We start from the raw sequence: 25,251 nt of genomic DNA, 5'->3' as shown, positions 1-25,251 counted from the left end.
GCCAGTTGATCACCCCCGAAAATGGCCAGAATTTACCCCTTAAGGGATCGAACATCAGTAGGGATTTTCACCGGTCCTCGCGAGATGGACGCGCGGGATGCTACGTCCCAATAAGCGCCCGTACAGGCGCCCATCTCCCCTGTCTGCTAACGTCGCGGTCGTCGGCACTGGTCTCCAGCCCCGCCGCCAAAGTTCTCTAGTCCAACGTAAGCCCGCCTCACTTAGGTTGTCGGAACGACAGGCGCATCAAAACGCGTTCTACGGGATGGATGCGCCGTACCAATTCCGGATGACGCTGACGCGTCGCTTCACCTGCCTTTCAGATGTCCGCCACGATCGAAGAGATCCCGTCCGACCACTCGCATTCTGACCATGGTCACGACCACGACCACGACCATGATCACCACGACCACGACCACGATCACGAGGATGAGGACCCTACCTCTCAGGCGGCGCTCGACAAGATCCAGTCGCGATCGGAGCGTAAGGCCCGCAAGGCCCTGCTTACCCTCGGTCTGAAGCGCGTTCCTGGCATCACCCGTGTCACCCTTAGGAGACCGAAGAACGTACGCGCCCTTCCATGATTAAGTCATACGTAGCGACCTGACGCGATCGTGCCCAGGTGCTCTTTGTCCTGGCTTCTCCGGATGTGTACAAGTCGCAGAACAGCGACTGCTACATCGTGTTCGGCGAGGCTAAGGTACGCAAAACGAATGGGTCAAACGATCTCTCCATGCTCTAACGCTTTGCGTTCGTCACAGATCGAGGACATGAACTCCCAGGCGCAACTCAGCGCGGCTCAGCAGCTCGCGTCGAGTGGCGGCGCTGCCCAGACACTCGAGAAGTCGGGTGTGGCGGATGACGACGACGAGGATGACATCCCTGAGCTCCAGGCGCCCGAAGAGGAAGGCGAGATCGACGAGACGGGCGTGGATCCAAAAGACATCGACCTTGTCATGCAGCAGGTCAACTGCTCTCGCGCAAAAGCTGTCCGCGTACTGAAGGAGAGCGGCGGGGACTTGATCAATGCCAGTAAGTGCACCCACCGCGAATGAACGTCCCTGTAGTGTGACTGATGCATGCACAGTTATGGCCGCGAGCGAGTAGATGATGTTTGTGCACCTTTTGCTGTTTATTCACCATGGCTTTCATCATGCATGATGCAACAAGCCACATTCAATGTGTTCAAAAGGATGATTGATATATCGGGTGGAATTGCGTGATTGAGTTATTCTAGTCAAGTAAGGTCTATCGGACACAACAGGACGACACAGCTTAAGAAAGAGATCTGATAGTATATATAGTTCGGCCCAATAGTGACTGTAGGGTGATGCTACATGACTGAAGATGGTGCGATTCGGTCGGTGCCAACAATTGTTCATGCCAGGTCCTGAGTAAGGACGAAACGATAACGAACGTCGTTCTTCTTCAGGCGTTCGACCGCAGTCTGAGCCTGGCTCATGGGAAGCTCCTCGATCCTGTTAACCAGGTCAGCGTGGAGTTATGTCCGACGGAGAAATCGACTAACCATGGCTTGATGCCCTTGTCCGCGGCGAGCTGCAACATCTCGATCGCCTCCGCCTTACTACCGATGTGGCTCGCCCCGAAGAAGCACCCGTTGAAGGCGAAGTCGAACGCGTGCATGGTGGGCAACGGCTTGTCGGGCAGGCCCACGGTGATGAATTTGCCGTGCACCCACAGCATTGACATGTAAGCCCGGATCGGCATACCTTCCGCGGCGTCACGGGTCGAAATAATGAGGTCAAGGGACATTTCACGGCCCTTGGCGAACTCGCCGCTCTATGAAACATCGTCAGAACAGGAGAATATCCTAGATGTAGCCCAAAGAAACCTACATCATCGGCGACGACGATGTGATCGGCACCCATGGCCTTGATATCGTCCACTTTCTTCGTGCCGCTGGTGAAGGCGGTAACTTCGGCGCCCATTGCCTTGGCAAAGAGGATGGCATAGTGGCCCTACATATCCATAAGCATCACAATACGAGACGAACAGGGCAGTTCTCACCAAGCCGCCAATGCCAATTACCCCGATCTTCTTCCCTGGTCCAGCGCCGTTGCGTTTAAGAGGGGAGAACACGGTCAGGCCACCGCACAGCATGCTGGCGGCGTGCCGTGACTCAAGCCCATTAGGGATGGGGAAGACGAAGAGCTCATTCGCGCGGATCGCAGTGGAGTAGCCTCCCTGGGTGACCGTACCATCAGGGTATTTGTCGTGATAAGTATGGATCATTTTGGGGCAGTAATTCTCGTCGTCCTGCTTGCAGGCTCTGCATTGGTAGCAAGAGCCAACTTGGGCGCCGACGCCGGCACGGTCGCCGACCTTGAAGCCCTTGACCTGCGATCCGACGCGGGTGACGGTGCCTACAATCTCATGCCTAGATTGCAAGTTGAATAATGTCACGCAAGGTGGGTGAGGCGAAGATGCTTACCCAACAATGACAGGAGTCCTGAGCGCTCCCCAGCCGGAGGTAATAGTGTGAATGTCGGAACCGCACACGCTGCATGGCAAGATGAGCTGGTCATCTTCTGATAAGGCATTGTGACGAGACACACCCGCAATGCGTGATGGCAACTTCCACGTCGGTCTCTTCGAACTTCTTCGGTTCGAACTCGATGACCTCGAAATTACTCTGCACGGCGAAACAATGTCAGCTACAATACTGGACTCGACAAATTGCCTCTGAACGTACCCATTTGGTCGCATCGGTGACGGCGTATCCCTTGAACTGGACTTGAGACATGGCTGGGTTAAAGTAGAAATGCGAGACAACGAGGGAAATAGTTCTATCATCCTTCGTCGCCTCCCTCAACTTTTATACCGCTCCCAGACCGTTCCCATCGCCGCGATTATCTGTAAGCTATATCCACCGGCTGTTCACCGTCAACGCGGGCGAAAAACATCTCGCCACGCGAAAAACTATTATCCGCCTAGCAAGAATGGGCGTCGAGAACCAGAAAAGGATACTCTATCGAAGCGAAGAATCTCGATCATTCGCGGATACGTAGCAAATTCCACGAACGCCGAGGTATTGCTCTCAGGGGATGGACCGTAAGGGGACGAACCGCGGCCGGAAAAGGCAAAGGCCGACATGGACGGGTCCGAACGTGGGTATCGTCCATGCGCGTGAAAACGATGAACCTGATCGAGGAATGACGACCTGCCTTGAAGAATTACCGGTCGACCCCCCACTCACATACCAGCCCGCCTAACTTGGACCGGTTGGATGAGTGAGCACTGGCTGAGCCATCCCAAAAAATTTTACATCCCGAAGCCTCGCAGATAGGCGGTTATCGGCGAGCTTCGAGCACACACGAACGTAAGTATCCAGACAAACAAGAAGTCTTCCGAAGAGGAATATAAGCTCCTTTTTGACCCAGATATGGAACTAATATAGTACTGCATGGGAGTCAGCGGGGTGGTATCGACACGTTGTACCCGTGAGTCTTTCTCTGCCTAGGTATCGATATCATAGAGTATCCGACTCGGGGCGTATGTTGGAATTATGCAGCAGACCAGACTGCCGACTCACACGTCCGATCAATTTCAACATCGTCCGCGTATCTCGCATTTGCAAACTACATTGCGCTGACGATTCCGCCTCGGAGGAAAGAAAAGTGCATTTCAATATTGGACATGTAGTTCTCGACAACGCTGACCAACATTCTCTTGTTCTCCGCCCACCCCTGGCATCGTTGCCCATCAAGCGAGGTCTTGGGTGAGAACAAAGCGGTAGCGAACATCATTCTTCTGCAAGCGTTCAACCGCCATCTGAGCCTGACTCATCGGTAACTCCTCGATCCTACAACCCGTGTATGTCATGTTACGAGTACGTCGGACCGGCAGGAGGACGTACCATGGCTTGATGCCCTTGTCCGCGGCCAACTGCAACATTTCAACGGCTTCCTGCTTGCTGCCAATGCGGCTTCCCCCAAGAAAAGAACCATTCGGCGCGAGGTCAAATGCAGCAAGCGTCGGCAAGGGTTTATCGGGAAGGCCGACGGTAACGAACTTTCCGTGGATCCATAGTGTACTCAAGTAATCCTTCAGTGGCATACCTTCGGAGCTGTCACGGGTGGACACGATGAGGTCCAGTGTCATCTGGAGGTCCTTCGCGAATACGCCCTCCTGATACACATACGTCAGCTACTATCTCCCGTCACTGCTGCGGGTCCGCAGTTCAACGGTACTACAAACTCACCTCATCCGTCACGATCACGTGATCAGCACCCATTTTCTTGATATCTTCGATTTTGCTCGTACCATGGGTGAAAGCGTACACCTCGGCTCCCATTGCTTTCGCAAACAATATCGCATAATGACCCTAGAGCCCAAGGCGTGGTAAGCGACAGCTTTTGCGTCAATCTCGACCAAATGTTCACCAAACCGCCAATGCCTACAACACCGACTTTCTTGCCTGGGCCGGCACCGTGCCTCTTCAATGGCGAGAACACGGTCAACCCCGCACACAGCATGCTTGCAGCATAGCGCGACTCCAGCGCATCGGGGATTGGAAACACGAATTGCTGGTGCGCGCGGATCGCAGTAGAATAACCGCCCTGGGTCCGAACGCCGTCGGGGTATTCTGAGTTGTACGTGTTAATTCCCTTCGGACAGTAATTCTCGTTGTTGCTCTTGCAGGGACGACACTTGAGGCAAGAGCCGATCTGAGTACCTATGCCCGCCCGATCGCCGACCTTGATTCCTTTCACTTGCGATCCGACGCGAGTGACCTTGCCGACGATTTCGTGCCTATGGACCACTTCGTAAAAAATACATGTCACGACAGATGCATGACGTACCCGACAATCAAGGGCGTCTTCAGTTCTCCCCACCTGGACATGCGGCTAGGATCAGTGGGAGCACGATGGTACCGGCCATTCATTATCCTACCCGCTTGCAATCGTGTGAATGTCGGACCCGCAGACACTGTTGATACGGATGAGCACCAAATCATACGAAGGGGTCGATGAACTGACCCGCAGTGTGTGATCGCTATTTCAACATCGGTCTGCTCAAACTTCTTCGGCTCATATTGGATGACGTCGAACCGGCTCTGGAGGTCGCAAGCCAATGGTCAGCAATGAAGCCGCAAAGACACGACATCGTCCGCACCCAGGCCTTAGTGTCGGTGATCGCGTATCCTTTGAAGTCGACTTTAGACATGTCTGAGAGCTAATGGGCAAGGAGAATACTCGTCCAAGTCGAGCATCGCTTGCAATGCCTGATTTATACCGCAACACGATGAACTGGCAGCTGCCGTATTGGTGACAGGTTGTATGACATTCGTGCGTCATGTACCGTCGTGGATCGTCGACTGCATCACCGCAATTGCACCAACGGACGAACATAGACAAGGTATTACTGACACCTTGCCCAGGTTTAATGCACCTCGTACTCACGCCTCGTCCGGGTTTGCCTACGGATGGGAGCGTCCAGCGGGACACACGGACGTCTCATTGTCCATCAAATATTGCGTGACTCTACACATTGTCACCGATCTTCGTTGCTGCAGCCCGTGCACTCCAATGCGGTCGCTCATCAGACTAGATCCTGCGTAAGAACGAATCGGTAGCGGACATCATGCTTCTGCAAGCGTTCAACTGCCTTCTGAGCCTGACTCATCGGCAACTCTTCAATCCTTCACGCGTGTATCAATTCACCGAACAGCGAATATGAGAAAAGCAGGGGAGAACCCACCATGGTTTTATGCCCTTATCCACGGCCAGCTGAAGCATATCAAGGCACTCCTTCTTGCTACCAATGTGGCTACCACCGAGGAAGCATCCGGTCGGCGCGAGATCAAATGCGGCAAGCGCTGGCAACGGTTTGTCAGGTAAGCCGACGTTCACGAGCTTGCCGTGGATCCACAGCATGCTCAGGTAATGCTTCAGCGGCATTCCCTCCGCATCGTCACGGGTGGATATAATGAGATCCAGCGTCATGGGCAGGTCCTTCGCGAAAATACCCTCCTGAAACAGATATGTAGGTTCATCGTGCTATTCCGTGCTAAGGCCAGCGACATGTTGTCAACTCACGTCGTCCGTGACGATTACGTGATCGGCACCCATTTTCCTTATATCCTGGACCTTACTCGGATCGTGGGTGAAGGCGTAGACCTCGGATCCCAGAGCCTTTGCGAACAGGACCCCATAATGGCCCTAACAAAACGATCAGTCGAAATGCAACCTCAGTGGAATTTCCAGGACGCTTACAAGACCTCCAATACCGACGATACCAACTTTCTTCCCGGGCCCGGCGCCGTGCCTCTTCAAAGGTGAGTACATCGTCAAGCCCGCGCAAAGCATGCTCGCGGCATCGCGCGACTCCAGTGCGTCGGGAATGGGGAAGACAAATTGTTCGTGTGCGCGAATAGCGGTCGAGTAGCCGCCTTGGGCGCGAATACCATCAGGGTATTCTGAATTGTACGTGTGGATCGTCTCCGGACAATAATTCTCGTTGTCGCTCTTGCATGCGCGGCACTTGCAGCAGGAGCCGACCTGAGCGCCAACGCCCGCTCTGTCGCCGATCTTGAACCCCTTCACTTGCGATCCGACCCGAGTGACCTTGCCGACGATCTCGTGCCTGTACAACGATTAGCAATGTGCAAACTGAAGACAATTGAACGACTTGCCCAACAATCATAGGCGTCTGCACTCCTCTCCATCTAGAGAGTCGTAGATGGTCAGCGAGTGCATGGTACTTTCACAGAACAGGAATCCTACCCGGATGCGATGGTGTGAATGTCGGATCCGCAGACGCTGTACGACAAGCTCGAATCAGAAGCGGATGAGGACGTCGATGCACTAACCCGCAATGTGTGATGGCTATTTCAATATCGGTTTCTTCGAACTTCTTAGGAACATACTGTATGACGTCGAAGTGGCTCTGGACATCATTGGGGCAATCAATAATGAGGCTAGTAAACGAAGGGAAGTACGCACCCAAGCCTTAGCGTCGGTGACCGCGTATCCTCTGAAGTCGACTTGGGACATGACAGCAAGCGAACAGCTGGTGTACGAAACCAGGCGGCCAGGCAATGTCTGTTTTATACAAAACCATGTCGAACTGGCAGCTGTCTTGCCGGATGGCAGATTGGATTGGTATGGCCTTCACGTGTCATAACCTGTCATGAAACATCGACTGTTCCATTGCAGTCGGATCGATAGACAGACAAGGTAGAAGAGTGCGAGTTGTGACAAAGGGGTTCGATCAAGTTCGGATCGCTGAGATGAGTATCAGGCCGCAATTTACATTTGAGAGCGTCTTGACGAGGCAAAATTATAAATACAGAGTGATGAGCGAGTAAGAAGGAGTGTCCTTAGCTAGACTGGTGTTTGCTATGTTACATGCTATGCAACATCTCTTGACAGTCAGGTTGTCTCATTTGGAATTCTAAATCTTCTCGTCATGCGAATGCTCCTCGACTTTCTCAGAGGCCTCGGTATTCTGGGCCACGATGTGGTCGATCGCTTGCTCACCATCAAACAGTGCGGCTGTCTCTTCGAGAGTCTGAAAGGAAAGCACATTGAAATTGGAATCATTCAGACTGCGGCGAGTACTCACCCTTCCTTTGGTTTCCACCACGAAGAGGTAGAGGTACACGAGCTCGAAGGCGAGCCACGCACAGTATACGCACTGTCAACAAAAATCGTTAGCTCGCTTCGAGAAGTTGGATAATTGTAGCTTACGTAGTACTTCCACCCGAGAGCTTTCAAAGCTGAAGTCCGATTATCATTATCAATCGTGTCATTACCGAAGGATGGACTGTTTTGCATACCAATAGGGTTCACGTATTGATTGAAGACGATCGCGGCGGACACAACGAAGTTGAAGACGTTGAAGCCTTTAGCACGGAGCGCAAACGGCAAGATCTCCACGGTGTAGGACACGATTAGAGGCGTGAAAGCGATACTGCATGAAAATGTCAACACTTCCATGCGATCGAGGAACCTGCTCGATACTCACTCGTACGCAGCGAAAAAGAGGAAGATGAAGGCGATATTAGCGTGGGCAGCGGATTTGGTGCCATGTAAACTGAATTCCGCAAAGCAGACTGTCTGGGAGGTGAAAAATACGAGCTAGACGACATTTGTGAGCAATGACATATATTATGGATATTCTTCGGACACACCATGCCGACCGCGGAGGAGAGGAACAACAACCTTCTGCCGGCTCGATCCGCGAGGAAAGCGGCAAGGACAGCCCAGAAGAGGTTCCAGATTTGAAGGATCCCGTTGATGAGCAACTAGCAGTAAGAGGAGCGTCAGTCGGGAAAGTCGTCTACGCCACGGACGATTATGTATACCTGGATTGTGGCATCTTTAATGCCGATGCTGTCCAGGATCTTTCCGAGGTAGTAACTCGCCAAGCCCTGCAAGAGGGGCGGTTAATCACGGAACAGTGAGATTTGAAATCGAAACTTACATTAGCACTCCATTGACTGAAGAATGCGATAGCGATGATGATACGCATCCTCCGGCGGTTTCCCGGGGTCATGAATAGGGACTTCCACCCAACGTTTGCGGCAACTGGTGTATGCAATCAGTCTTGGCAGCAACAAACATCAGTCGGACTTACCAGTGCGATCAAAATCGATCATAGCTTTGATTTCTTCGTATTCAAACTGAACCAACGGATCCTCCCTGCGCCCGAGATGTTGAGAGCCATGAACCTTGGAGGAATGTATGCGACGCACTCGTTGCCTCCAGCGTGATAATACGCGAGAGTCTTCAGTGCCTCTTGATCACGTCCCTTGCTCACAAGCCAACGAGGTGATTCGGGAGCGAAGAGGACCAAGAAGATTTGGAGGATTGATGGGATACCCTGCAAAAGCGAGGGGATTCTCCAACTCCAGCTGGTGGCGATCTTGAATGTCCCGAATGTCGACCAAGCTGCTCTGTATCGGTGCATATAGATCAGCACGAAGAGGCCTAGTACAAAGCGTCGGGAGGTCTCACACGATAGAGCCGGCATACCTTGATGACAATGACGCTGATAAGCCTCATAATCGCGAGCGCAACTGATAGACGTACCAGAGCGAGTTGTATAGTGAAGTCAAAGGTGCGCGGTAGGGAGGATAAGCCAGCTCTGTGACGAGCATTGGAGCGGAGTTGGCTACGCTCTTCGTAAGCGTGGGAATACTGAATAGAATGGGCGACACGTACCGGCGAAAGTGAGACCGAAGCCGATCAGGAAACGAGCTCCGATGAACATGCCGACGCTTTGAGCAGCCGTCTGGAGAGCAACGGCAATACACATGATGAACGCGCCGACAAAGATGGTCCGGCGACGACCAAGGCCATCAGAGAGGTAAGGTGCGAAGGGATATCTGGGAATCCAGTGGTTGAGAAACAATCAATAATGTCTTCAGAGACATCGTACCCGGCAAGAGAACCGATATTCTGAATCGCATTGAGCAAGCCAAGTTGACTTCCAGCAGGATTGTTGAAGGCGCTGTTCCATTGAGGGAGCGCTTGTAGACCGTTCATCATGCTTCCGTCGAAGCCATTGGTCGAGGACGTGATTAGACTACAAGATTCGTCAGTCTCTGGTTGATCGCGTTCTTTGACCGCAGTCGCTCACAAAAGGACGATCCAGGCGTTCAGGGTGATCATCCTACAGATGAGTCCACGTCATCAGCGAAGGTCCCTGCGGCACTGCAAGCTAGCGCTCACCGTCGATCATTGTACCACTTCCTGCTGGGATCAATGAGATGCGCAAAGCCCGCACCACCATGGCCGCTTGCAACGACACCGGGCGCCATAACAATATCGGGGAGGAGTGGAGGTGGTAAAGAATAAAATGAGAGTAAGAAGGGTACCCTCACGCGGTTCGCCAGTCCCGACTTCAGTAAATATAAGCGAGATGGGAAGGGTTCGGAGAATCCTACGGGCGGATGAGAAGCGAACCGCCAACTTCTCCGCGATTCCTCCGTTTCACCGACAGCTATCACACAGTATCACAACCCGACCCTGCCCGCCATGTCCTCTATAGGCAATTCGCTCCGCGAAGTAGTGATAACTGATTGGAGCACACGATGGTCTAATGGATGTGCATGTCGCATGGCTGGGCGGCGGCCCTTCTCGATGGGTCCGGGCTAGCTGCAGTCTCCCCACAGGCGTGGTGGTGGCTGGAACGAATCGGTATTGTGGCACAACCAGTGGCGGGGGCCAACATCGTTGCTTAGCTCGCCGGTTCACGGATGAATATACTGCTATCGCTGCATGGATAGATCCGCTGACTGAATACGCATCGGTCAAGTTGCCTGGTAAACGTGCTTCTGGAACTCGGCACGTATTGCAAGCTCTTGAGCCGACATTTTCTGCAGAAGCAGTCAAGATGTTGTCTTCGCGATAGAGCAGATCATTCAGTTGACGTGGGACGAGGATCTTGATGATGCAACTAGGCGGGCATTGAGCAGATACTCCGCGATGGTATAGACGATCGGAGATCGCCACAGTCGGTCGTCGGGCTGAGGGCGCGAGCTCATAACAGTTGCTTTGCTTCGGGGACACAGTGGAAGGCCCTTGCATTCGATTGATCCCTCAAGATCCCGGTTTCGATGCAGTATGCCGGAGGCAATGCGGAGAGGTTGGCCGATGAACTTCCTTTTGAGGTGCACGTACGATACATGCGCCAGACAACGCACGGGAGAAGTGCAGGAGGTTGACGTCGAGGGGTGATAGCAGGTTCAACGCGACGTCCAACGAGGCGGGGGCATGGTAAACCAGCATTTTCGACTTCCTGCACAGATGACGACAGATCCGCCGCAATTGAGACGAATGCAATCCACAACGTTTCGACATCAAAGAGACTCGGAGAAATTGTATCAGCGACATCGCGAGTTAAGGGGTGTAGACCCCGTATATGTCTCATCGCTCCACCCCGGCACCGCGTTGAGAGTCCAACCGAGCATGCGGTGAGAGGAGAAGACGAAGTACGAAGGTTCGCGAGTGAACGACGCTGACCAGCATGAGACGAGAGTTCACGAAAAACTCGAAAACGCTCACACCCCGCCGGCCATTCGCACGCTCCCCACGTGGCCGGCTGGTGGTAGACGCGACGCGTCAGCTGGGAGTCCGAGTTCACTATACACGCTTCACCCGCCGACATGGACGCCGACATCGAGATCAGCAAGCAAGTACGACATGGAACAGTCTGTCTCGCGGGTTATGCTTATATCTCTTTGCAGGAGCCCACGTTCGAGTCTGTAGTTTCCGAGAAAGCGGCCCTTTACCAGGAGCTGCAAGAGGAGGACCTCTATGTGAAGTATAAGAAGCTTGCACGACACCTGGAGCTCCTCGAGATCCAGGAAAGCTACATCAAGGATGAGCAAGCAAATCTAAAGCGAGAACTCATCCGCGCACAAGAGGAAGTCAAGCGCATACAATCCGTCCCACTGGTCATCGGCCAATTTCTGGAACCGATTGATCAACATACAGGCATTGTTGGATCAACCACCGGGTCGAACTACGTCGTTCGCATACTCTCCACTCTAGACCGCGAGCTCCTCAAACCTTCCTCCTCTGTCGCCCTCCATCGTCACTCCAATGCGCTCGTCGATATCCTTCCCCCTGAAGCCGACTCCTCGATCTCTATGCTTGGTAGTGAGGAGAAGCCCGACGTCACATACTCGGATGTCGGTGGTATGGACCCGCAGAAGCAGGAGATTAGGGAAGCAGTCGAGCTTCCGCTCACTCATTTCGATCTTTACAAGAAAATCGGCATCGACCCTCCTCGCGGCGTTCTTCTCTATGGGCCACCAGGTACGTTGACTGAAGACGTGGCATCACTTCTTTTTGAACAACGAAACCTCAGGTACCGGCAAGACCATGCTGGTAAAGGCAGTTGCGCATCACACGACAGCGGCTTTCATCCGAGTAAATGGAAGTGAATTCGTCCAGAAGTATCTTGGAGAGGGCCCACGCATGGTCCGCGACGTGTTCCGATTGGCGAGGGAGAACGCGCCTGCCATCATCTTCATCGACGAAGTGGACGCCATTGCGACAAAACGTTTCGACGCCCAAACAGGTGCGGACCGAGAGGTCCAACGTATCCTCCTCGAACTCCTCAACCAGATGGACGGGTTCGATCAGGGGAGCAATGTCAAGGTGATTCGCATAATTCTTGACGCTGTCTCGGAATACTGAGTCGAATTGTAGGTCATCATGGCGACGAATCGCGCGGATACTCTCGACCCTGCACTACTGCGACCCGGTCGTCTCGATCGTAAAATCGAATTCCCCTTACCATCAAGGCGAGAACGGCGACTGATCTTCCAGACTTGTACGGCAAAGATGAACCTCGGGCCCGACGTGGATTTGGAAGACTGTGAGCGACTCGTCGAATTCGCAAGATACAGCTTGACTCAGAGTGTCCTTCCCAGACGTTTCAAGACCGGACAGGCTATCATCCGCCGAAATTGCGTCTATTGTTCAAGCGGCAGGGCTGCAAGGTCAGCCTCCGTTTTGATGTGTGGGTGCGCGAGAGGAATTGAACGTTGTCTTCAATACAGCCGTCCGCAAGAACCGCTACGTTATTCTGCCCGTGGACTTCGAGGAGGCATGGAAGGTGCGTGGGAACTTTGATCACGTGATACAGGTTGACCCTCAAAAATTTGCAGTCAACGGTCAAACGCGCCGACGACACTCACGAGTTCTGTACGTCGTATCTCATCATGTACGCCTCTGCTTTTCACTCAACGACTGCTCAGACCGGTGATCCTCTGGGGCTTTGTCGATATGTGTGAGTATCTCACCGTCGTCATGCCGCTTATTTTCGTTGACGTTTGCCTGCAGTATTACTTGTACATCACGCTCGCAATACGCATATAATCCCGTCGCCATCTTCCAGAGTTCCACTGAGAGAAAATGGCCTCGTTGTGGCCTTCCTTGAACGCTCTATCTCACTTTGGTGTCGCGACCTCGTCTTCCCTACGGCGCGATGCTCATTCTTCAGAGCGAGATTGACTGTCCCGTTTCTTTATTTTGCCCCCTTCGTCCTATATATACGACGGAGGAGGTTCACACGCGGGGCAAATGCCCTCTATGAAAGGACTGATGTAACATCTTTTAGATGGGTAGGAGGATGTAAAACATTAGGTGAGTTGTCCTTTCTACTACACATTTCGAACTAACGGAAACCAAGGCCTTTTTATGCAATATATGCGTGATCAACTCAATCACTGTCTGTGTTTCCTCTCGCTAGTCCGGTCTTTTCATCTAGCGTCGCTCTCCAACACTCTGGTCGGCGATGTGTAACCCTTCGCGCCGTCCTCATTTTATGGGAGCTAAATTGATATTGTATTCCGCCACATGATAGCGAGACGTTTCTGATCATTGGGACGTTCCGAGTTGCCCGTGGAGGACAGCCGTTTACATGTACCATGTACAATCGTTGCATAGGCACCAACAATATGAACCCTCATGCATAGCGCTTTCCTGTCCATGAACGAATCAACATGACTACGGCGACGCCACGCCGTTGTGTTATACTACGGGCCGGCTATGCAAGTGGATGATATTCAGGATCAAGCTGCCGCCGTCTCGCTGAAGGTACCCGCAAAATCTGTCAGCTTGGCCCAGGAAGTAATTACACATGCATGTCTGTGACTGACCTCGCGCTCTGCTCATTTCTTGCCCGGCTGACCGAGCTCGCTGGCGCGTTCCGTGGCGACTTGAATCGCCCTCGCGATGGTCGACCTGACTTTTCCGTCTTCGAGCGTCAGCAAGCCCGCAATGGTGCAGCCTCCGGGAGCTAGTAGACCAGATCATTCGCATCGCGAACAAAGGGTTGAGCACGCATCGGCACCCACTGGTCACAGCGTCCTTGATCTGAGCCGGATGAGCACCTGGTTGGAGCGACATGCGAGCAGCGCCCTGCAAAGCTGTACATCGGTCAGTATGGGAACACCGTTGAGTGGGGTATGTTGGCAGGCGTACTCTGCGCCGCGAGCTCTAGAGCTTCCGCGCGAGGGAGGCCCATCATGACGCCGCCGTCCGCCATCGCCTCCAGGAAGATGCAGGCGAACGCAGGTCCGGAGCCGGATAGCGCGGTGCACGCGTCGAAGTGCTTCTCCTCCAGGAAGCGGCAGCGGCCGATGGACGAGAATATCTTAAGGATGATCTCCCGGTCGATCTCGCTATCTGCCGTCGCGGGGAGGGTGCTGACGACGGTCATACCCTCTCGAATCTAGCGGAGGAACACAGTAAGCAAAGGTCTTAAAATAGACCCATGATTAAGGGTCTTACTTTGCACGGTGTATTGGGCATGGCCCGGATGACCTTCGTCGAGGGCAAGACCCAGGCCAGCATTTGGGAGATGGTAACGCCGGCGAGGATGCTGATCAGGAGCTTGCCGTCCAGCGCCTCTTTCATACCCTCTTCGCAAAGGATCGACTGCGCCATTTGTGGCTTGCAACTGAACAAGGCAGGGACCATTACACAGTGTCCGCGGGACGATGCCAAGCAAGGAGCTCACCATAAGAGCACGACATCCGCTTGTTTCGCGGCCGCGACGTTATCGTCTGTGATGACCTCCACCGCTCGTCCGAGCTGACCCAAGGACCCAAACACCGTCTTCAGCTCGTTCGCGGTCTCCGGCCGCTTCACGCATGCGAGGTACCGCGAGGGCAGCGATGCCTCCAGAGCGTCAAGCGGTGTCGGGGTATGCAGAGGCGTCAGAGTACTGGGCGTATGCGACTCCCATTTTGGTTCGCCCTTGGTCCGTGTAACGGATTGCAGACTGTCCACGACGCCGGAGAGGATGGCGATGCCCATCGTGCCGCACCCTGATCACACGGGAGATGAGATGTATCGCAGAAGTATGAAGCGATCCTTGGACCTAGCACGCATAATGTGTAGCCCATCGCCAGGTGATACTCGGACTAGCAGTAAAGGGAGACAATCGCAAGTGCTGCATCTTGCGATTGACTCGAGTTGCTGAAGGAGCAGAACATTTCCCGGGCAGCACGGTCACGGCCGAGCATTGCCGACGACGTCCACGCAGGTCCACTGTACTTAAGTAGCTCTTGCACGGACCATGAAAACATAGGCGTGTTTCTCAACCTCGTATTTGGCCAGCTACTAGAGCTGCTTGGAAGGGCTCCATTGGACATCATGACGTGAAGCTTCCCTCGGCCCTGCAACTTGATGCCTCCTGATGGACAAACCGCCCAGCGCACGTAACTCGGTGCGGCGGTAAACCCAATGCACCCCAAGTAACAGAGAGATAGTACAGACAGTCGGTACGCCCCTTCCTCGATTAAGCGCGAAGGTCAACAAAAAAGGACGTCAGATACTGGCACAATGGGTACCTCATAACGGCCCTCTGCACTACTTCTCCTCCTTCACCCTTCCTCAAGGCTCGAGCTCCTTGCTCATTGGGAGACACGGCCGTGCTCGGGATGGTGCTCCACGCGACCCCCGCACACAGCTATGCTCAGACTTGACAGACGCTCGTGACTTAAGGCGAACCACGTAGTGACATGACATCGTCCATCAAAGAGTCAAACACAACTGAGAGTTAACCTCTTCGGGACATACCGCTTTTCCTGAACAGCCCGCGGTCCCTTACAAACCGTCGATGGATTTCAAAACGTGGTCCAACTATTGCGCTGTCGCAACCTCCTCCTGATGCACCCACATCCCGTGGGACAAACGAAACCCCACTTTACTCAGCTGAACCTTCGCGTTGGTCATCTTATCCGGTTTTCATGATGGCGCACCCCGGATTCAGCTCCTTACTACTATGAACTGATTGGCATATATATCCCGGGAACGTGCTTCCCGATGCAAGAGCCCACATCAACATGTCACCATCCATCCCGAGAACGATGCGCGCGTTGGTCACCGCCGAAGGTCACACCGCGGTGGTGAAGGAGATCCCGACCCCGACAGCTGACTACGGCGAGATCCTGGTCAAGGTCGTCGCCGCCGCGCAGAATCCGGCGGACTGGAAGCACGTCGGGTGGTCTACGCAGCCCGACCTTATCGTCGGCTGCGACTTCGCCGGAGACGTGGTCGAGGTAGCCGAGGGTGCGGAAGGGTTTCGCGTCGGAGACCGGGTCGCTGGATTTGTTTACGGCTCGCAGTACAAGGACCGGGGCGCGTTCGCGGAGTACGTGAAGAACGACTGTGCGCTCTCGTGGCATGTACCGGACGGGGTCTCGTACGAAGAGGCGGCCACCATGAGTGTCGGGCGAGTCGGCCTCTCTCTTTACTCCCGCCGATGCGCTGGGCTGACGGTCGTCGATGATATCTTCCTGAAGGTTCTTCACGGCCGCGCAGACCATGTTCCATCCCAAGAACCTGGGGCTGGTCGGCTATCCGGACAAATGGACGGGTTCCTCGGATCCGGAGGGGAACGCGGCGGCGCCGTGGGTCCTGGTGTTCTCCGGGGCGACGTCGGTGGGCATGTATGCGATCCAGCTCGCGCACCTCGCCGGCTACCGCGTCGTGACGACGGCCTCGCCCAAGAACGTGGAGCTCGTGAAGGCGCTCGGCGCCGATGTCGTAGTCGACTACCGCGATCCCGAGGTGTCGCGGAAGGTGCGCGAAGCCACGAACGGCGAGCTTCATCTCGGGTTGGACACGTTCGCGTCGGCGGAGACGCAGGAGGCGTCGGTCAGGGCCTTTGGTCCCGGGCGGGGTAAACTGATCGCGATCCTGCCGGTGCAGGAGAGCGCGAGGGCGATCAGGGAGGACGTGGAGATCAAGGGTCAGTGCGCTGCTCCGTGTTCGCCACAGACGAACGGCGATTCGCTGACTCGCGCTTCGCAGGCACCATGTTGTACACGGCCAGCCGTCTCCCGCAGTCCGGGCCTACCTCTATGGGCGGGCAGTTGCCCGCTGCATCCGAGGATCACCGGCAGGTGGCGGATTGGATGCCGAAGATCACGGAATTGGTGAGTGGAAGTGTTCATGATTGTCTATCTCTGGAGCCTGAGCGCTGACGTTCTTCGGCAGCTGCAGAAAGGACTGGTCAAGCCCAACCCGGTCAAGCTCTGGCCTGGAGGTCTGGACGCGGTCGTGGAGGGTTTCGAGTATATGAAGAGCGGGAGACTGAGCGCGGAGAAGATCGTGTACCGGGTTTGAATAACGGGTCTGCAGAAATAGATCATCGTCCTTTATGGTGCCCCTCGCCCAATAGCTACAGTTGATGCGAATCGCGGGCGACATGGATGGATGCTGACCCCGAGCGGGCGACGGTGGCGATATATGTTATAGCCACAGGGCATCCCATGTCTTATAGGGGGACAATCGCAAGCCAGGATCTGTACCTACGGCCTAATCTCCCATGCGAATTGGCAGGATCCATCTGGGAAATCTCGCCGGCAGTCCCACGGGCGCTTATTGCGGTACGATACGATAACAGCGCGCAAGCTGACATGCACCCACTGATCGGCCGGGCTCTGCTACCATACCCGGTCCCCGTCTGATTGTACATATCCTCACTCCGTAGATCTCCGCTTTCAACCCAGATCCCCCAGCATCGGCCTCGCCGCTCATCCACTCGACGTTGTCCTCTCCGAGTCTCCGCTCGCTGCCATGTCCGCCGACACCGACCCTTCCCACTCGGCCCGCGCACTCGCCGACGTGCTCGACCAGCAAAGCCAACGCGCCGACGCCGAGGACTGGCCGGCGGTCGAGCGCGCCGCGCAGGGCCTTGCGAACGCGCTGCGGGTGAGGGACGACAAGGGTACGCCTGTTCGGATTCTTCCTTGCCTGCACGCCTTCGCCTCGGATCTAGCCGTGACAGACAGTCCCGTACTCATCCCCAACCCCCCGTCGCGCAGACATCCACTCCCAGCTCGGCAAGGGCACCGTCCCCCAGAGCCTGACCGCCCTCCTCAAACGCGCCACCGAGCATTCCATCGACGACGACGCGCCCCGCGCCCTCGCCGCTTACGAGCTCCTGCGCGTCGGGGCGAATCTCTGCGTAGACCATGGTGCGCGGTGCACGCACGTCGTCTCCGCGAGCCTCATCCTCACATATACCGCGACCTTGTCTACAGATGCGAACAGGGAAGCCCTGCTCGAGGCAGGCTTCGTGCGCGCCGTTCTGTCCCTGCTCGAGCGCGACGCCGAAAACATCTCCTTCGCGCAAGGCACGCCCCTCCCGCTCTCCATCTCGCACCTCAAAGTCGTCAAGACCGCCATCGGCGTCTTGCTAAACGCCAGCGTCGGTTACGGTTCGTTCACCTGTCACCGCCTTCGCGTTTCTGATTTGCATGCTCACTCTGGCGTTCGTGCCCACCAGACCCCGTCAGATTTCGCCTCGTCTCCCTCGAAGCAGCGACCACCGTCCTCCGCATATCCAACGCCATCTACCCTCCAGGCGCCTGGCTCACCTCCTCTCTCACCTTACCGTCTTCACCCTCCGCTGATCCAGATCCCGCCCTTCTTGCCGAATCCTGGACCCTCCGCTCCGGCCTCTCCGCCTGGTCTTGGCGGCTACTCTCCGAGCTCAAGGACGACGTCGACGCTGGAGAGGACCGCCCCGCCGTCTCGCCCACCGCACAGACACTCCTCGGGCCCGACGCGCTCCCTGCGCTCACGCGGCCCCTGCGCGCCTACATCCCTCCGTTCCCCGCCGTTCCACCCTCGCTCGACGCGAGCACGCGCCGCGCACTCGTCCAGGCCGACTTTGACGCGCTCGAGGAGGTCAGCATGCTCCTCGAGTCGCTCTGCCTCGACGTCGAGGACGTCCGGCTCGCACTCGCTCGCGGGCTCTCCTCCCCGGCGGAACACGACGGCGTCCCGTGCCTCGCCGACGTCCTCGCCTTCATCGAGCGCGGGGACTACCACCCGCTCTGGGCCTCCACCCTCATCCTCTCCCCGTCCTCCTCATCCTCCCCGTCCTCCTCCTCCTCCCTCGCGTCCTCGTCGCCAGAACCCGAGAAGCTGCAGCGCATGAAGCGGCAGTTCGACATGTGCAAGGCGGCGCTGATCAAGGCCGTCGTCGAGGTCGCGGGCGAGGACCAAAACGCGGAAGTGCTCTGGGAAGACGACGCGCCGGACGGCGGCGCGTTCGTCGGCGCGCTCGCACGCTGGATAAGCGAGCTCCCCGAGCGCGAGGACCTCGTGATCTGCGCGACGCTCGCGCTCGGCAACCTCGTCCGCCGCGGCGCGCACGCCGCCGTCGTCGCGCGCCTGGCTCCCCAGCTCGTGCGCTTCCTGGAGCCGGCCGTGGACGTGAAGGTGAAGCACGGCGTGTTCGGGCTGCTGAAGAACCTCGCGGTGCAGGAGCGGAATCGGGCCGCGTTGATGGAGGCGGGCGTGGTGCGGGCCGCGGCGAGGAGCGAGGTGTGGAGCGAGCGGTGCGATATGGCGGAGGTCGTGCAGGGGAGCGCGATCGGCCTCGTGAAGCATATGTGTAACGGGAACGGTGAGGGTGTCCTGGATATGGCTGTCGCGACTGTGTGCGGTACTGAGCCCGTTTTTTCCCCTTTCTTTTCTTTCCAAAGTGGACGCGGCGTTCGCGTTCGTGTTGCCCGAGTCGGCCGCGTCGATGACGGGGCTCGAGCAGGTCCTCGCGCTCACCCAGCGCTCGGACACGGTCGCGATCAAGTCCGAGGGCACGCGCGTGCTCGTGAACGTGGTCAAATCTCTCTGGGCGTCCGACGCTGGCGCGCACGGCGAGCGGCGTCAGGCGGCGATGAAGGCGGTGGTCACGGCGCCGTGCGCGACGGCGCTTGCGCGGCTCGTCGGCCGGAGCAGGAAATACCCGACGCTCGTGAACGAAGGCGTCGTCGCGCTCAGTCTGCTGAGCACGCACGCAGAGGGCGGTGCGTGTTCCCCCTTTTGTTTTTCTTTTTTTGAAAACCATCTCCCGCTCGTGCCGACTGAGGGGATAACGTGGCTGATATTTCGTAGGACCGATCGTGCTCGACGCGATCACCGCGCCGCTGCCTCGCGAGGCGGGCGGGCACGGGCACGGAGCGCGCAGCGCCGCGTCGTCCGTGCCCGCATCCGCGACGAGCGAGTTTGCGGCGAGTCCGACCGCGGGCCCGCCGACGGCGCTCGGCACACTCGTCGCCGTGCTCAACAACCCGGACAAGCGGTTTGCGCCCGAGATCCGCGCGAACGTGTGCGCGCTGCTGGCCCAGGTCGGCCGGCGCGGGGCGGGCGCGGATGCGGCGGACGCGGAGCGCGCGAGAGAGCTGGCGAGGGTGAAGGAGGCGGTGGGGGAGGCGGTGCGGGCCGCGGCGGAGGAGGGGAGCAAAAGTATGGTGGGCGCTGCGGCGAAGAGGGTGTTGGAGGCATGGGGACAGTAGCTGAGGTACAAACTCGAAATGGTTCCGAGGCTTGGTTGCGTGAAGATGAAGTAGAGGCTTGTTGGTTCGTGCTCTGTAGTGTATTCGTTCTTCGTTACATCTGGATTTGGTTGTTGTACTAGGCTAAAGATAGAAAAATCGGTAATGCACGAGGAGATCTACCATTTCCGAGACTATCTGAATCATCGCTGGAGTACATAACATATTGTCAGACCCATTGCCGAGTGCCGATCAGTCACAGATATCTGTCAGATCGTGAGGCAGGATGTCGTCTTTAGTTGATTTTGACTTGGAGGTGTGTAATCACCGAGCCCCTGAGTGCTCATCGTCCTTAGGAGGAACAACCGTGGTACGAACCGTGAACGAATCTGTATCTATACCGCCCAAAGTGAGTAGCAACAAGCATACCTTCTACTGGATATAAGTCCTCCCTGACAACGTGCACGCGTATCGTCCTTTGTACAGGGGAAGCGAGTTGTCCCGAAGGGGTTAACCCCCGGTGCGTGTCATTTCATGAGACCGTGGCTGATCAGTGAATCGTATTATAGTAAGGGTCCGAGAATAAGTAGCCTATCTGTACGAAATGCGTATCGTGTCGTGCCAATCACGACCGTGTCTCCTGATGCGCAACGAGCTCAAGGGATGATGATATGCTGCAGAGGACCACTGTGGGGCGTCGAAGGAACCTTGTTTCACTCGGTGAGGTTGCCAGAGCATCTGTGGTTCAGATAGAAGAGACAGTAACGATGCAGACATGCATTCCCCACTGCAAATACGTGCTGATGAAGTGGTCGTCTGCGAAGTAACGGTGTAACGGCACGTGGCTGCGCCGGCGCTTGGCCGATGCGGGACACTGCAGCCGCAGCGGCGCAGCCAGAACCCGCTTCTGCACAGGCAAACGACGTCTGATCCATGGCCGGGTTTGAGCCATCGTCCTTCGACGGCTCCCTCAGTGTCATTTCGGTGCGCCCACCTTCGCAATCGAGTCGTCCGCGTTATCGCTCAACGGAGTCTCAGTCAGAAGATATGGTAGAGATTAAGCACGTCCCCGAAGATCGGTCTGAGCCGCACTCGCCCGGCAATGGTCATGCGACGGAGGAGAGTCGACATCGTCTCGTGTTCAGCAAATCCAAGGTGTACGTTCATCCGACCGCGTATGCGCGGGATAACATACCAGGTTTCGTTACGTTGGTCAAGAGGGTATGTGTACCTTCCCCAAGGTTGTCCATGATTTGCATGACTAACCTGTGGACAACAGGAAGCTATTAACCCTACGTGTCTTCTAGCGTGGATACCAGAAAGCCTCCTGAATGAGAAAGGCAAAAGTGAATGGGATAAATTTGTCAAGATTGAAGAGAAGGCCTCGCTCGACGACGAGGAAGACGGTACGCGTACCTCATGCTGCGGTAGACCGATCGTGACTTATAGGCGGTTCACAGATGCGGTATTGATTGAACTCCCTACGCGTCCCGAATCATACGCGTTCTCCGTACCGCTCACGTCCATCTACTCCCTCATCGTCCACCCGCCAAATCTGACGTCATGGTGTAAGCGCCCGGCCTTCTACGCTCGTCGGCCCAGCTAACCGCATCCATGTGTGCACAGATGGATCCATCGGTATTAACCTCATCAACGGTTCGACGATGCCCACTCTCTACTTCCACGACGACGAGTCGCGCTCGTTCACGCTCCCCGCCGCGTCCCCGCCGCCCGCGCGCCGCAACTCCGTCTCCTACCCTCCACCACCGTCGCAGCCGCCCGTCTCGACCTGGGGTGGTGACGACCTCCTCGCGCGCCTGCGCAGCTACGCGCACCTCCTGCGCTCGACGCTCGACCCGTCGCTCTACCTCGTCGACCCGTCCAAAGCCGACATCGAAGCGCACTCCACGCAGCTCTTCGACGACGACGCCGTCGACGCCATCCTCGCCCAATCCTCCTACGCTCATGCGCACTCGCCCATCCCCGCACACCGCCGCCCGCGCCCGCTCTCTTCCCCACCCGCCTCGCGCGCCTCCGTCCTACACCGCTCCCTCCCACCCGCCTCCTCTTCCCCACCCTCCTCTTCTTCCTCCGCCACCGCCACCGCCTCGCCCAGCCAAGCCCGCCTCGCGCTCCTGCAGTCCTTCTCCTCCATCACACGCGCCACGCGCCACGCGGCCCAGAACATCCTCTCGCACCCGCTCGCCAAGCCGATCGTGCCGCACCTGCCCGACCCCGTGCGCTCGCTCGTGCACGCCCCGGGCGAGTGGTCGTCCTGGGTCGAGAAGGGCGGCGTCGGCGAGTTCGAGAGCGCCCGCGTCTACCTCGCGCGCTGGGCTCGCATCGTCGCAGAGGAGGGCGAGCGCGCGCGCCGCCGCGAAGCGCAGGCCATCCCGTCCTCCTCCGCCCCTGGTGACGGGGACGGGGAGGAGGCCTCTTCCCTAGGCGTGTTCGAGCTCCTGCACCGCACCGCGAATCTGCCGACGCCCAAGACGTCGCGCGATCCGAAGCGGCCTGTGAACGAGATGGACTACGAGCGCTGGTTTGGTGCGGATGGAAGGCCGACGGTGCGCGTGGAGGAGATGAGAAGGGAGGTGTTCCGTCGCGGGATCGCGCCGCAGGGGACGTTAAGGAAGCGACTGTGGCCTTTCGTGCTCGGCGTGCATGAGTGGGACGTGACGTCGCAGGAGCGCGAGAAGAAGTGGGACGAGAAACGGTGAGGAGAAGCAGGTCGGATTGGGCAACGTGCTGCGTTTCGCTAACGCGACGTGACTGTAGGGCCCGGTACAGGCAACTGAAGAGTCAATGGTGCGGCGTTTCGGAGGTGTTCGATAGACCTGATGTGGTCGAGGTATGTGCAGCAACTTATCTTCATGTCCGGCGAGGTGTGTCTAATGCCATCATACTCTCAGGAACGGCATCGAATAGATGTCGATTGCCGTCGCACGGACCGCACCCAGCCGCTCTTCGCCGCCGTGCCGGAGAGACCCGCTAACTCCCGGAACTCGAGCTCGAGCTCGTCGGCAGCAGGAGAACACCAGCGCTACTCGACCATGTCTCCACATGACGCCAATGTCGGGGCGCAGGCGCCAACGAACGAGCATATCGAGCGGCTCGCCGCCATCTTGCTCACCTATAATTTCTACGAGAAGGAGCTCGGTGAGTACCTTATCAGATACTCAGTCATCGGGACAGCGCAGTTCATAGCGTGTGTTTTTGTATTGTCTTTGGCTGACTTGAAGGGTTCGAAGGTTATGTGCAAGGAATGTCGGATCTATGCGCGCCAATATACATCGTGATGGGTACGGACGAAGAGCTTACGTTCTGGTGCTTCGTAGAGGTTATGAACCGGATGGTGAGTTTACTCCCACAGCTTCATGAAGCAGCGGAACGGACGTTGACTCGAGGTCGGTCTAGAAACGGAACTTCTTGCGGGATCAAAGCGGAATGAAGCAGCAGTTGTCGACATTGCAGCAATTGATAGCCGTCATGGATCCCGAGTTGTACAGACATCTGGGTACGTGCGCATATACTCCGACAAAGGCATTGGCGAGGCTCACATCTCTGTTCAGAAAAAACTGACGCCCTGAATCTGTTCTTCTGCTTCCGGTTTGTCTCATAACCAACATTACACGGCACATACGCTTACAGCGATGTCGTAGGTGGATCCTGATCACTTTCAAGCGCGAGTTCCCGTTCGAAGACGTCTTGCGCCTCTGGGAGGTACTGTGGACAGATTACTACTCCAATGAGTTCGTTCTATTCGTCGCCCTCGCCGTCCTTGAGTCGCACCGCGACGTGATCCTGCGCTACTTGGTCGAGGTTCGTCTCCCACTCATGCTCTTGTTACCGTTGGCTTAGTTGTCGACCGCAGTTCGACGAGATCCTCAAGTACTGCAACGAGCTCAGCATGACCATCGAGCTCGAGAGCACGCTTGCCCAAGCTGAGGTCCTGTTCCTCTCGTACGCTCAACTCGTGGCCGACATCGACCGTCGGCGAGCGGAGTCGAACGCGGCGAATCCGGTGGCAGATGTCCGGCGACGGGGATCGGTCAAGGTGGCAGCAGCGTTCGGCGCTGATCCGACAGTCGCGGCTCAGCCGAAAATGCCGGATATCAGTCCGGAGCTGAGGAACTTGCTGCACGCTGGCCGGTAAAACACGACCGCGATGCTAGAGCGTATATCTTGTCGTCGAAGCGATTGTACTATACCCGCACATGTCTTGTATCTTGTACGCCATGTAGATGTATCCATAATCACACACGATTGCACGTTTTCCTGATTCTACTTCCTGTGTGCGGGTGCACAAGGGTGCGCGAATGGATGTATAGGGCAAATGCTAGAGGATACAGGACTGCTGGTGCGGCAGGCGCAGGTCAATCATTTTTGGTACGACCAGACGTTCCGCAGTACTATGGGCGCCGCAGCGCATCAGTAACGTATGAACGGATCATACTGTCTGGATGCTCACATCCCGCCTTGGTCGCCAACCTGTTGAGCGAGTCGTCGCTCTCGCCCTGGGACCGAACCTGGCCGCAGAGCGCGAAGGTAGTAGCAGTCGGGAGGGCGCGGCCGTTCTCGTCGACGTCAGCGATGCTGATCTGGACGGACGCGTGGTCCTTGGATGTGATGAGACGGTCTAGGCGAAGCGAGGGATGTGAGCGTTCAATTCCAATTGGCGTATTGTATGCTGAGGCTGATTGACGTACTAGTCGCCGCGCACTTGCGGGGGACGTAGAGGTCGACGAGCACACCCTATGGCATCAAACGTGTTATTTTGCGGCTCAATAGGTCATCTAGAACGAGCAGCGCGGACCTGATCGTTCTCCATGGCGTTGAAAGTTGTTGATTGAGGGAGGGCGGAAGGAGGAGGAACGTGGGAATGCTGTATAGCTGCTGATCGGGAGGCTTCTCAAGTCCACTCCTCACTACTCTGTCGTTGTTTTCTTTGTACGCGTTATGGCATTACGACC

General features: G+C 56.5%; 7 protein-coding genes across 7 annotated transcripts; 4 read left to right on the top strand and 3 right to left on the bottom strand.

Annotated features, from left to right (window-relative positions):
• Positions 1-92: 92 nt before the first annotated feature.
• Positions 93-2,897, bottom strand: PUNSTDRAFT_89755 (NADPH-dependent alcohol dehydrogenase). Its single transcript, XM_007385671.1, has 11 exons — positions 2,714-2,897; positions 2,577-2,653; positions 2,453-2,521; positions 2,029-2,398; positions 1,857-1,979; positions 1,529-1,800; positions 1,088-1,478; positions 762-1,032; positions 623-700; positions 324-566; positions 93-206 (listed from the first exon to the last, which is right to left on the bottom strand). Exons 1-7 carry the CDS (start codon positions 2,762-2,764, stop codon positions 1,379-1,381), a joined length of 1,062 nt encoding a protein of 353 aa, XP_007385733.1. The 5' UTR covers positions 2,765-2,897; the 3' UTR covers positions 93-206; positions 324-566; positions 623-700; positions 762-1,032; positions 1,088-1,378.
• A 583-nt stretch (positions 2,898-3,480) lies between these two features.
• Positions 3,481-9,840, bottom strand: PUNSTDRAFT_144920 (general substrate transporter). The gene is made up of 32 exons (XM_007385670.1): positions 9,699-9,840; positions 9,607-9,639; positions 9,406-9,552; positions 9,189-9,352; positions 9,057-9,138; positions 8,982-8,999; positions 8,720-8,920; positions 8,602-8,666; positions 8,449-8,552; positions 8,330-8,395; positions 8,156-8,269; positions 7,990-8,102; positions 7,802-7,935; positions 7,713-7,741; positions 7,588-7,659; positions 6,966-7,533; positions 6,833-6,909; positions 6,747-6,782; positions 6,656-6,688; positions 6,237-6,606; positions 6,060-6,182; positions 5,722-5,993; positions 5,424-5,662; positions 5,137-5,338; positions 5,001-5,077; positions 4,915-4,950; positions 4,824-4,856; positions 4,404-4,773; positions 4,223-4,345; positions 3,878-4,149; positions 3,685-3,823; positions 3,481-3,622 (listed from the first exon to the last, which is right to left on the bottom strand). Exons 1-16 carry the CDS (start codon positions 9,785-9,787, stop codon positions 7,417-7,419), a joined length of 1,548 nt encoding a protein of 515 aa, XP_007385732.1. The 5' UTR covers positions 9,788-9,840; the 3' UTR covers positions 3,481-3,622; positions 3,685-3,823; positions 3,878-4,149; positions 4,223-4,345; positions 4,404-4,773; positions 4,824-4,856; positions 4,915-4,950; positions 5,001-5,077; positions 5,137-5,338; positions 5,424-5,662; positions 5,722-5,993; positions 6,060-6,182; positions 6,237-6,606; positions 6,656-6,688; positions 6,747-6,782; positions 6,833-6,909; positions 6,966-7,416.
• Positions 9,841-11,129: 1,289 nt separating this feature from the next.
• PUNSTDRAFT_105165 (26S proteasome subunit P45) lies at positions 11,130-13,068 on the top strand. The gene is made up of 9 exons (XM_007385669.1): positions 11,130-11,164; positions 11,216-11,789; positions 11,842-12,134; positions 12,186-12,354; positions 12,410-12,478; positions 12,539-12,594; positions 12,647-12,683; positions 12,737-12,768; positions 12,822-13,068. The coding sequence occupies exons 1-8, from the start codon at positions 11,135-11,137 to the stop codon at positions 12,742-12,744; spliced, it is 1,236 nt and encodes a 411-aa protein (XP_007385731.1). The 5' UTR covers positions 11,130-11,134; the 3' UTR covers positions 12,745-12,768; positions 12,822-13,068.
• Positions 13,069-13,651: 583 nt separating this feature from the next.
• Positions 13,652-14,890, bottom strand: PUNSTDRAFT_71401 (pyrroline-5-carboxylate reductase; the record flags this gene model as incomplete). Its single annotated transcript, XM_007385668.1, has 6 exons — positions 13,652-13,779; positions 13,838-13,909; positions 13,965-14,214; positions 14,274-14,442; positions 14,503-14,812; positions 14,866-14,890. 6 exons carry the CDS (start codon positions 14,888-14,890, stop codon positions 13,652-13,654), a joined length of 954 nt encoding a protein of 317 aa, XP_007385730.1.
• Positions 14,891-15,832: 942 nt separating this feature from the next.
• On the top strand, positions 15,833-17,117 carry PUNSTDRAFT_114879 (zinc-binding oxidoreductase ToxD; the record flags this gene model as incomplete). Its single annotated transcript, XM_007385667.1, has 4 exons — positions 15,833-16,221; positions 16,292-16,740; positions 16,803-16,927; positions 16,989-17,117. The coding sequence occupies 4 exons, from the start codon at positions 15,833-15,835 to the stop codon at positions 17,115-17,117; spliced, it is 1,092 nt and encodes a 363-aa protein (XP_007385729.1).
• Positions 17,118-17,570: 453 nt separating this feature from the next.
• Positions 17,571-20,299, top strand: PUNSTDRAFT_45827 (uncharacterized protein; the record flags this gene model as incomplete). Its single annotated transcript, XM_007385666.1, has 6 exons — positions 17,571-17,721; positions 17,819-17,971; positions 18,038-18,214; positions 18,283-19,410; positions 19,490-19,810; positions 19,899-20,299. The coding sequence occupies 6 exons, from the start codon at positions 17,571-17,573 to the stop codon at positions 20,297-20,299; spliced, it is 2,331 nt and encodes a 776-aa protein (XP_007385728.1).
• An 893-nt stretch (positions 20,300-21,192) lies between these two features.
• On the top strand, positions 21,193-25,141 carry PUNSTDRAFT_121545 (RabGAP/TBC). Its single transcript, XM_007385665.1, has 15 exons — positions 21,193-21,262; positions 21,317-21,499; positions 21,558-21,684; positions 21,739-21,846; positions 21,905-22,994; positions 23,057-23,129; positions 23,191-23,437; positions 23,530-23,633; positions 23,696-23,795; positions 23,851-23,887; positions 23,941-24,100; positions 24,153-24,690; positions 24,750-24,917; positions 24,988-25,033; positions 25,095-25,141. Exons 1-12 carry the CDS (start codon positions 21,212-21,214, stop codon positions 24,432-24,434), a joined length of 2,562 nt encoding a protein of 853 aa, XP_007385727.1. The 5' UTR covers positions 21,193-21,211; the 3' UTR covers positions 24,435-24,690; positions 24,750-24,917; positions 24,988-25,033; positions 25,095-25,141.
• Positions 25,142-25,251: the final 110 nt, after the last annotated feature.

Source organism: Punctularia strigosozonata (genome assembly GCF_000264995.1).
Source record: "Punctularia strigosozonata HHB-11173 SS5 unplaced genomic scaffold PUNSTscaffold_9, whole genome shotgun sequence".
NCBI classification, from domain to species: domain Eukaryota; kingdom Fungi; phylum Basidiomycota; class Agaricomycetes; order Corticiales; family Punctulariaceae; genus Punctularia; species Punctularia strigosozonata.
Note: the sequence above shows the minus strand (reverse complement) of the source record. Positions and strands in the feature narration are given on the sequence as shown.

What these genes read in the sequence shown, in the direction of transcription:
- PUNSTDRAFT_89755 (XM_007385671.1), bottom strand. Translation starts at nt 2,764, where the DNA reads ATGTCTCAAGTCCAGTTCAAGGGATACGCCGTCACCGATGCGACCAAA. An exon ending in TAATTGGCATTGGCGGCTTG is followed by an intron (nt 1,980 to 2,028) that starts GTGAGAACTGCC and finishes ATGGATATGTAG; the next exon opens with GGCCACTATGCCATCCTCTT. An exon ending in GACAAGGGCATCAAGCCATG is followed by an intron (nt 1,479 to 1,528) that starts GTTAGTCGATTT and finishes CCTGGTTAACAG; the next exon opens with GATCGAGGAGCTTCCCATGA.
- PUNSTDRAFT_144920 (XM_007385670.1), bottom strand. Translation starts at nt 9,787, where the DNA reads ATGGCGCCCGGTGTCGTTGCAAGCGGCCATGGTGGTGCGGGCTTTGCG. An exon ending in GATCGATTTTGATCGCACTG is followed by an intron (nt 8,553 to 8,601) that starts GTAAGTCCGACT and finishes TGCATACACCAG; the next exon opens with TTGCCGCAAACGTTGGGTGG. An exon ending in TCTCCTCCGCGGTCGGCATG is followed by an intron (nt 8,103 to 8,155) that starts GTGTGTCCGAAG and finishes AATGTCGTCTAG; the next exon opens with CTCGTATTTTTCACCTCCCA.
- PUNSTDRAFT_105165 (XM_007385669.1), top strand. Translation starts at nt 11,135, where the DNA reads ATGGACGCCGACATCGAGATCAGCAAGCAA. An exon ending in ACATCGAGATCAGCAAGCAA is followed by an intron (nt 11,165 to 11,215) that starts GTACGACATGGA and finishes ATCTCTTTGCAG; the next exon opens with GAGCCCACGTTCGAGTCTGT. An exon ending in ATCAGGGGAGCAATGTCAAG is followed by an intron (nt 12,135 to 12,185) that starts GTGATTCGCATA and finishes GTCGAATTGTAG; the next exon opens with GTCATCATGGCGACGAATCG.
- PUNSTDRAFT_121545 (XM_007385665.1), top strand. Translation starts at nt 21,212, where the DNA reads ATGGCCGGGTTTGAGCCATCGTCCTTCGACGGCTCCCTCAGTGTCATT. An exon ending in AATCTGTTCTTCTGCTTCCG is followed by an intron (nt 23,888 to 23,940) that starts GTTTGTCTCATA and finishes GCGATGTCGTAG; the next exon opens with GTGGATCCTGATCACTTTCA. An exon ending in TCCTGCGCTACTTGGTCGAG is followed by an intron (nt 24,101 to 24,152) that starts GTTCGTCTCCCA and finishes TGTCGACCGCAG; the next exon opens with TTCGACGAGATCCTCAAGTA.